Source organism: Varroa destructor, unplaced genomic scaffold (genome assembly GCF_002443255.2).
Source record: "Varroa destructor unplaced genomic scaffold, Vdes_3.0 BEIS01000005.1, whole genome shotgun sequence".
Classification (NCBI taxonomy): Eukaryota; Metazoa; Arthropoda; class Arachnida; order Mesostigmata; family Varroidae; genus Varroa; species Varroa destructor.
Genome location: NW_019211458.1, coordinates 26103759 through 26114374, shown reverse-complemented (window position 1 = coordinate 26114374; position 10616 = coordinate 26103759). Strand labels below are relative to the sequence as shown.

General features: G+C 37.8%; 1 protein-coding gene across 1 annotated transcript; it reads left to right on the top strand.

Annotated features, from left to right (window-relative positions):
- The first annotated feature begins 7 nt into the window (after nucleotides 1-7).
- On the top strand, nucleotides 8-10569 carry Mlh1 (DNA mismatch repair ATPase Mlh1). The gene is made up of 10 exons (XM_022806890.2): nucleotides 8-144; nucleotides 5703-5836; nucleotides 6333-6465; nucleotides 6750-6971; nucleotides 7162-7351; nucleotides 7573-7702; nucleotides 8178-8252; nucleotides 8410-8637; nucleotides 9287-9527; nucleotides 9722-10569. Exons 2-10 carry the CDS (start codon nucleotides 5790-5792, stop codon nucleotides 10394-10396), a joined length of 1941 nt encoding a protein of 646 aa, XP_022662625.1. The 5' UTR covers nucleotides 8-144; nucleotides 5703-5789; the 3' UTR covers nucleotides 10397-10569.
- The last annotated feature ends 47 nt before the right edge of the window (nucleotides 10570-10616 follow it).

Sequence of the window (10616 nt, the reverse complement as noted above, 5' to 3'; positions counted from 1 at the left end):
ATTTGTTTTTGCGAATTGAGAAGTGGCGCTAAATTTCAGTATTTCAATCGTACTAAAAGAAATTGTCAATTGTGGAACCTGTTCGATACTGTAATGTAAAGTGGCGATTTGAAATCAGCGTTGAATCTGTGTTATAGCCAAAGGGTGAGTGTTTCGTTCCATTTTCGCAACTTTCCGGTGTAGGGAATACCAGCCACAAATGTCTTAAAGTCCAGTCGGTAAAATTAGTGATCTGAGTGTAAACATCGGAACAGCGAGTCTGCAAATCGAAAGCAGAATGCTGTCGTGGAAAATCAAGTTGGTGCCATTCAGTCGTAACCGTTTGCACCGATTGCGCTAACCAACATATACGTTGCGCTACTTAAGTGAAACCTCCTCATAATTATGTCTGATTACGATGAATTCTAATAAAATATAATTTAGTTTATACACATTTCGAAATTGTGATTTGTCGTTACATCAACATAGGCTGTGCAAATGGCGCACGATGGTTTCGCACCGCATCAATACATGGATTATCATTATGGAAAAATATTATATTACAACGAATTTTCTAGGGGGCTTAAACTGTGAATTTCAATCTACTTATTTCATATAGAACTTTGAGAAGAAACGATTCTGTGTAGGTATATTTTTAACAGATATAGCATACACAAAGTATATGTAATGGAATTTTTTGTCGGGCAGTGAAACGACCTATCCAATTGCACGGTTTACAGCACCACTTCTACATTTTCCGTCTCCCAGAACTTCTAATCATTAGTTCCCTGGGAATGGTTCGATTCGGTGACATGAGCTGCTCCAATCTGTGTGCTTGTCACTAATCAAGAGGGTTCTAGCTCTAATTATTTAAATGGAATAGGCCGAATTCCCTGTTTGGAATTCCTCATGGATTGCTTCGTATTCTGCCTAGTTGTAAGTATACGTGAAATGTGCGATACGTTTGCAGTGAACTGATTGGCTCAACGATATATCGCATGAACTGCCCCAAACTTTGCTTCGTGTCATAATTTGTTTATAGCGGAAAAAGCCTTTATGTTCATCAGAGATGTCCATCTGACTAGGTTTCATATTTCTTAGAATAACAATTGTTTGTTGCAGATATCTTTAAAAGAAACACTGCAATTAAATGAGCTGAGATCATATTGATGAAAAAATTTGGAAGAATTCTTACCTTGATGGAAATTAAAGCTCGCTACCATCAGTTTGCAGAAAACCATACCGTCCGTTTACGAAATTTCAAAGAGGTTCACATTAGTGTAAATATATTTTAGCAAAATGTCATCCACTCATCGCCATTCAAGCTTTCTCCAAGTGTTTGATCCTTAAATATATTGCCATTCACTAGTGTAATTCAAAATTAGTTTTATGTTAACTAATTTTAGCTTGTATGGAGCAGTTACGTGATAAATCGAACTAATCGCCGTTATCCTTATCTTCCATTATACTATGGGAACTGCAGAAAGACAGAAGCTGCGGATTGAATATGGAAGTTTCTGAGTGCAAAAAGCGGAAATTGTTGGTTTGAGCCCCCATAACATGCCAAGTAACTTGCACTTACACGTAGAAAATGAGCATATAAGAACCGTTGATGGAATGAAAACGCTTCGCCGTAGTATCTTTTTGATAATACCTTTAATTTGCCTATTTTGGCTTATGATATGTTATATGCAGGCATATGTGGGTGTCATCCCTGTGATGCTGCAGTAATAACGTGTTGGACTAATAAACCTATCCTAATGATAGCTTAGCGGGTAACGTATTTGTGTACTAGTCTTAGAGACACGTTGTGGTTTAGGTTTGAATTGGGCCACAAACAGACTTCGTTTCGTGCTCGCAGCTAACCGTCTGCCTAATGGCTATACCGGGCGTTTCGATTAGGAAAACTAACTTTAGGTGTGAAGTGCCAAAATGTTTAAAAATCACTGTAGATAAACGTACTGTACATAGCACTATTTGTAATTAAAGATGGAGCAGTTGCACTATCGCACAAACTGAATCTTTTTGCGCAAATTACCAAAAATTAAAAACCATTGGAGATGAATTGCTGATTCCTAGTTACTGGAATTGCTCGAAATTCTAAGAAAGCTTTCCACTGTGCAACTTTCATTGAACTCGTCATAAAACCCTTTGAATAGATACAGCGGATGGAATATTAAACCACCTTCAGCCCAACTGTTAATACGTAGAAGTTGAACGAGTTGTCTTTTCTTTCACCACTGTTGCAAAAGCGTCAAAACAATTGATCGGAAGTTATTGTCCAATAAAAGTACAGCATATATATATATATATATATATATATATATATATAGCAAGAGTAGTTTATTTAAACTGATTTCTCGAATATTTATTTGTTAGTTACATTGACTAGAATGAATGACGATAGATAGAACGATGATTTTTTTATAGCAGAAAAAGCTCTTAGCTTAGATTTTTTTGTTAGAGTTTATAGATTTTTAATTTCTTAATCTACAAAGCTAACAAGACGCGATACACATAATAATCTATAAATATTTTGTCTACTAACATTGGACATACAGACCTCATAAAATGGTGCAGTGAAAATGTTTCCGCTACATTACGGACGACTTCGGGTGTTTGGTATGAAATGACGCACTAAACATTTGGCAGCTACACATACTGTATGCCGATAAAGCGGTTTAAAAGTTACCAACAGTTAAAAGTAAGGCAGATCTACAAATCTATCTATTCCTGTCGCAGTGATAATTTAGTACGTATATTCAAAAGTTCGTTCTCTAAATATGACTCAAATCATTACAAATAATTTTGGATTCTCTTCTCAGCGTTACAGAATAACGTTTAATTGATATTTAAATTTCTATGTTCTATTTCTCTATATTTCTGTATATCTATATCAATGAATGATGCCATGAAGTCCCTTTATATTGCAGTAGTATCTCCTAAACCTAGGGACAAGTGATAGCCTAGGTTAGCCTAGGTCTGCATCCGGAGGGGGACACACTACTTTTAGTGCTAAAAGAATTACATGTCTGAAGCAACGACTAACGGCCAAATTACCGAAAATAAAACTCGAAATAATCAACACTAGACAGACTTCGCGGACTCTACTTTGTGTCTGTTTTACTACAGTGTGCGACCCGCGAGGTTTCGCCATGCATCAATTTTGCTGGACGAACACCTTTAACTTACCTTCGTTAAGGTAAGAGGCAATTTATATTTACATAGGAAGTAACGTTGAATAGCGGCCGGCTATCTCTGGTCCTTATAACCCCGTAACCTTTTTCACAATACAATTTGTCGTACACCACTCATTGGGCACACTTACTCATGCATGACAATCTTATGCTAATGATGTATGAGCACCGCCGATGCTGCTGGCCGCATTGGTACCTGTAAACAGTGGTACGAGGTAGTTTCCAAATGTGGAAAATAAGGCGAAAGTTGCTGCCGTCGGTTAACGACTGTGGTCAACCAAATTAATATTACTCTTTACGGTGAAAAATAAGCTCTATACTCTGGAGGCAAAACGATTCCCTCAATCAGTTTCATCTGCTGGGCAGATCTCCCTAGGAGGTATTCTAACGAGCTATAAAATAATCAGCCCAATCCGTGCCTTCCGAAGAGCCGGCCTGTCTCCGCGAGCAAGTCCGCGAATCTAGATTTTTCGCAGTCTAGATAGTTTGAGGAAGCCACGGAAGTCGTTGATTTAAGTACCGCTTCCACATCTACTACTACTAGTGCTATTTTATAAAGTAACAAAACAAATAAATTTATTTATTTTTGAAGATTTGGCGATTTGCTCATTAGCTATGCTTTATGCGTTCTCGCCTACAAGGATCAGCTTCTAGACGATCTCTGTAAATACTATGTTATAATGATGAGCTGTGTCGTAAATTTAACTATGAATCTATATTGGTTAGCGGATTATTCTGCGTAATATGCATTCTACTGCACTTTCTGTCAGTCCATTGTATAATACACCACCCCGTGTCAATTAAACAACACGCTTCTGTTTATTGTTTTTATCTTTTATATAGGATAGGGCCTTAACAAACCAATGAACAAGTCTAGTTGCAGCCATATTTAGTAGTATTCTTTATGATTTCCATATTCGCCGTAAACCCCTTTGCATGATCCGTAGGAGCCATCCTACAGGTTGCCGTATCCCAACCCATAACCTTAATAACTTCCTCTATGGAGAAAGTTCCTCCAACGAAGCGAGTGCGAAGCTATTCCTTTTATGGCACCGCCAACCAATGCGACCTTATTGACCAGACTGGCTGTAAGGACAAAGGAAAATGGCCTTTGAAACGATGATGAGGCTTGATAGGGTCATTTGCGAAAACGTAGGCGAACTTCATTCTAACCCGAGCTATTTTATCTGCAAAATGACGATTATAACTGTCTAGTCGCTCCGCTCGACCTTCGTATATTATCATCATGTGATTTTTACAGTACAGTGTATCAATACAAAGATGAACAAATCAATAATTAATGATTCTTCTGAAGATTTTAATTACTTTGCGACTAATTGAAATAGTCATGATTAATGAGTAGCTCTGATACTACAGTATTCGAAGTCAAAAATACATATACGAGCAATGAGAGAACCGACATGATGGATACGTGAATTTATGGCTTCAAAACATTGAACATTAATTAGAAAGTTCCTAGTACCATGCATTCGCTCGTCCTGAGTTGAGTAGTTAAATTTAATAGTAATTGGTGTAATTAAAACTGAATGCTGTACAAATCGTCAATGCACCAAGCTCCGGATGACTTTATAATGCTGCCGTCACCACTTATGTTCGTGCTAGCAGTGGCTCGTTACATCCCGTCTTGTTACTGTTGGTACTACCTATTGATCAAGTAAACTTCTTGTAGTACTGGGTGGTTACTATGATGGGAACTATTAACTGGGTACGGAAAGATGCACGTCTTGCCGCCTACTGGAGTCGAGTTACCTAAGGATTACAACGAGCGCTTACATCTTTGAAAGAGAGAATGTTGTTCATAGCATGAGTTCGATGCTCTACCGAACCCTTTTAGGGCTTTCCTTAGGGCAAATGTAGACCCAAGGGCTCGTCTTTCAGCTGTAGGGAGCGCAGAAAGTTCTTCTCAGAAGTTATCTACTTATAAATCGTAGAAATTGATCTTGTGCATTGAATTATTGGTGCAATGTTTACTTATAATATTGTTTGCATACAGCGTATTAAATGTGTATATTGTATATCACCTTTCTCGTGTATCCTGTTGTATACATAATCTTGTTCTGTACATCTGCTGAACTGTATTCGAAATTATACTACATGTATCGAGTTGAATGTACTGGACATTAATTATTGCTCTATATATTGTAATATATAAAAAAAACTATAGAGATTTATTTTGTACATGCACCTATGTGAAAAGTAAGTAGGCCCGTAATGCCGTAACACACCAGGAGTATCATGATGGAAGAAAAAAATTGTAGCCCTTAGCGTTTATGATCTAGCTTGTTAATAATTAATATTTACTAACATGTCTTGCACCCAAATAATAGTAATAATAATTATAATAATGATAATAATATATGTTGTACTCATTTTCGATGTACGCAAGGCATCTCCCTAATGTAGAAATGCGAACAGACTTTATAGTGAATGGTGAATAAATGCATGTATTATTTATATACTGTAACATTATGAAGGCCTCTAAAGATTAATTGCACTTACTAATAGGTGAATCGGCTTCCTATTGATTTGACGTGGACTCCCGTCTGATAATCAGCATTTTCTGAAGAAGACTATTTAAGCGCATGCGCCGCCATGGAAGTCGATCGTATCAATCCACTTCCAAAGGACGTGGTTAACAGGTAAAAAAAAACCAGATTTCTTGATGTCAACACCTTGTTTACTTCGTTTAGTTTCATTAGTAATTTCGTCCATTTCTTTGGTTTATATTTAAATGTTGAAATGCAAAAAGACAAAGTTGTTAGCTTTCCTGGATGAAATAAGGACAATCAATTTAAGCTAGAGAAAAGGTCAAAAGGTTTTGAAGCTTACGACCTATCATTTATAACTGCCAATGTTGTTATTATTGAAGTATTTTGTAAAGTTGTTACTTTTATTTTTTCTCAGCGCCATTTGAGTAATGCCTAGTCAATGTTCGCTTGCGTTTTTTGATATGGTGAGGCGTACGAGGTTAAATAAAGTTTACTATCAGTTTGGAAATATGGGAATAAACAGCGACTTGCTAATACAATTTCATCAGCAACTGTCAACCTATTTTTTCTTGATCGATAAGCAACCTTTCAATTATCCTGTGAATATATCTTTGAATGAAATAAAACTTTAAGATGTCATACTTAGAATTGCTGCAGGAGAAGTTATTCAGCGGCCCTGCAATGCCCTTAAGGAAATGCTGGAGAATTCTATCGATGCGAAAAGCTCAAAAATCAACGTCGTATTGAATTCAGGCGGACTAAGGTTGATCCAAATACAGGTGTGCATAGTTCTTTCCGTTGTTTGAATTAATTTCCATTTGTATATGCCTTGAAGAACATATACTTTAGGTAATATCTGTTCATAAGAATATTTTGTCATCCAACCTAGAAAGTATAGCTGCGGAACAAGCATATTGTTAACCAATTTCAATGATATAATTCACTGCTCTTTTCAGCAATTGGAAATTTGAAGTAGCGATAAATAGTCTTCTAGCAGCGACAAAATAGTTTTTTTTAACATTTTGTTAATATCTAATTAAAAGCATATTACTGCATTGGTTAGGACGACGGTTGTGGGATCGCTAAAGAAGACCTTGCCATCGTCTGCGAACGCTTTACCACATCGAAGTTGAATTCATTTGAGGATCTTAAGAAAATCTCAACATTTGGCTTCCGCGGCGAGGCGCTCGCATCAATCACATACATAGGCCACGTTAAGATTGCTACAAAAACCGATGCGGTCCCAGTTGGCCATGAGTGTTGTTATCGGGATGGAAAAATCATTGTATGTAAACTGTTCTTCTTGCTAAGCTACTCTTGAATATATATAGACAGCAATCTCAATAATTGAAGCCTAACATTTAAAAATAACCCATTCCACGACAACTTTAGAGTAGCACCCAAACGTTTTATTATTGTGTGAAACCATTTGATTCGATTAATAAGTGTTCGACTGGTTTGTCACTACGCCTTAGGAAGGATCAGGTCCTAATCCGGTAGCTATGAATCGTGGAACAACGATCACTGTCGAGGACCTGTTCTTTAATGTTCCTCAACGGAGACAGGCTTTTCGCTCGACTGCGGACGAATTTCGCCGTTGCGAAACCTTAGTCTCAAATTATGCTGTTCATTTCCCCTCCATCGGGTTCACTCTATCCAAAAGTGGTACGTAAAACGTTCCATCTAATTGCGATAGGTTATACAGACGCATAACTTCGATATCTAACCAAGAAAGAAAACCTACAGCTGATATTATAAGGTAAGAAATGTTCCAAGGAAATCTGTATATATAATTTTTCGCACACCTTGAAAAGTTGCTTGCGAACAATCAATGTCGTCGCTCCGGGTGCTAAGATTCTTGCAGCTTGGTTTTCGGGCGTTTGTAGGCGAACTTAGCTATGCTGTCAATACGCAAAAAAAATCGTCCGTAATTGAGAACATACGTGCGCTCCATGGCCAGGAAATTGCTCGAGAACTTTTGCCTCTCGAATTTACTGATGACAAGATCTCTCTTCGGTAACGTATTTTTGACCCTACTAGTTTCTTAAATCAATATGGGTGATCAGTGATATTGGTTCAAGGAAATATCTTTTATATTTCCTTGGAGGTAGCTATCCGCTCAATTATAATAACAGAATCTTATGAGATCAGGCGTTTCTTAGGTCCGTTTCAAGATAGTATTGTTGCTGGATTGATAGGTACGTATATACGAAGATGGATAGCCAAATAACTAAAAAACAAGTTTTAAAACAAAACAACCTCATAAATTCAAAGACTTGCAGTCTTTAATATTCTGCTATAATGCAACGGCAATGAACTCTGTTACAAATGTCTGGGATACCATTGCGGCGCGCTCCGATTTAATTGCAAAGAACTATCTATCCTGAATGACTTTTTACTATCTTCAGTATAATACATGGAATCAATACCTATCTTCTGATACAAGGACAGCTTTTACATAGTTTTGTTGCGTCTTGGTCAAATTTTATAGGGTAAAGGGATACATTTCTAAGGCGAACTACTCAAGCAAAAGGCGGACCCAATTTATCCTCTTCATCAACAATCGGTAAACTCTATCGATTTAAATGGCTTACACGTATAAGTTCTTTAAATTCGTATGTACATTACATGATTTACATGTGATTAGTATATGGTTTCAACAGGCTTAGCTTATTTAATGCACAACAGCTAATTAAATAGTATTGTCGCCCGTTAAACATTAGGCTGGTCGACTCCGGTGCGATTCGAAATTGTCTGGACACGATCTACCAAAGGTATCTGCGTAAAGACGACAAACCGTTCATCTACCTTTCGTTAACGATGCCCACTGAGAATGTGGACGTGAACGTCCATCCGACCAAAAGTGAAGTTGGATTCTTACATCAAGAATACATCCTCGAGAAACTACAAGGAGCTGTGGATAAAACTTTATTTGATTGTGACTCATCCAGGTATATACGCTTTTATTTTTTATTTACAATAATATATTTACTTGGATGTAGATAGAAAAATTCGATATTTCAGGCCCATTTTCCCCTGGTCTTACAGACAGCTGTTATAAAAGTTTGCTACTAGGCTTCTCTTAAATAGTGATGGAAGTTATCTGGCGGGACATAGCAATGCGGCGTACCACATTTCTGAGGGCATTTTGTGTGTCGGTGAAGCCCTATATTTTACAATAGAGGAAGGTAGGCTTTAGTTCAAAAAATTTTTGCCTCACGGTGTTTGTCACATTATTACATGCCAAGATGGCTAAAGCTAACACATTCTAACCCGAATAATGAGTGCATAATAATGGTAATAAAAATTGACCATTAATTATATTGAACAGATCACCTACATCCTATAAAAGATTCTATAAAAAAGATCCTATAAGAGATTATCATGGCATAGAACGTATACATTGACCAATAGTCCGATGTTACAATTATCTACGTAGGAGTAAGTGCCTGGTACCTCAGCCAGATCAAGAGGCTTCTCAGTATCTGTTTTAAAGCTACCGACATAAATGACTCTGTTTATATTTTATCAATCTAAAAAATATTTTCCGGCAACTTTAAAAGCTGGGTAATGGCTCCGGCCCTGTTTTACTTTTTGTAGACACTACCTGACAAAGCAGCCGGTCCTTTCATTCGGAAACGAGTTAGGAGACGCCCAGGAATCTCGTCGAAGCGAAAAAACTCAGGAACCTGCTGTAGATGGCAATGGAAAGCACCAGCAACCCAGAGATGACAAAGGAGTAGTCCGAACCGATTCTTCTCAGGAGAAGCTGACAACTTTTTTCTCTCAGCAGGTTACTAATGGAACACCAAATCAGGAATCGCAGACACTACTCACAAGTGTAAGAAGACACTTCTGAATATAGGTAGAGATTTTTTAAATGTATATTTACTGCTTGTGGAATTGCTTTTATGGTATTACTTTAAAATGAGCGTAATTATATCACGCCCAGGTGAACATCATTATCTTACAAACGGAAGGTAGTTTTGCGTATGTGACAATAATAATAGCTCTATTTCGCTATGGTACCAATAGGTTTTGGAGCTGCGTGAAGAGCTGGCAATAAGCGCCGATTCAGAGTTGTGCCGGAAACTTTCCAAGTTAACGTTCGTCGGTGTCGTATCCAGCAAATGTTCCCTAGTGCAAATCGGAACCAGCTTAATGATGGTCAACCACATGTCTTTTTCAAAGGCTTTATTTTACCAGTGTGCACTCGAAAGATTTAGCAGTTTTCCCGCGTTCGAGTTCGAGCCGATGCCATTAAACGACCTGTTAACTTTGGCACTTCAGTCTACGGAGTCCGGATATGAAATCGAGATGAATTGCCAAGAAGAGCTAGTCGCAATGGCGCGAAAAACTCTCGAGGCTCGAGCTCAAATGTTGGCCGAATATTTTTCGTTAGGTATTCTGGACGGGTACATATACCGAGTGCCGGTCCTAGTCAACGGTCTTAAACCACGGCCTGGACAACTACCGCTATTTCTACTACGATTAGCATCCGATGTGAACTGGGAGAATGAAAAGGCCTGTTTCAGTGGAGTGTGCACGGTACTTGCACACTTCTACGCAAGCAGCTGTTCAGAAACCGACTTAGCAGATATTGTCTTTCCAGCAATACGACGAAAGCTCAAAGTGCGCTCCAAGTTTATGAAAAAACTAGTTAGGTTGACTTCAACTGAGGAGCTCTATAAAGTATTCGAGCGTTGCTGATGTGCAGCACGTGTTCGAATTAGTATCAAGCCGATTGTCGTCCATATGATCTAACAGGATGTTCCATGAAGCCAGTAATAATCCTAATGTGTATATCACTGTCAATACCATTATTTTACTGTAGTACATGTTGATTTCCATTTGTTGAATAAAATGCCTTCTTCATTTTAGTACTCTGACAGTCATGACACATAAAAGCAGATGCACTGTTACTAAATGC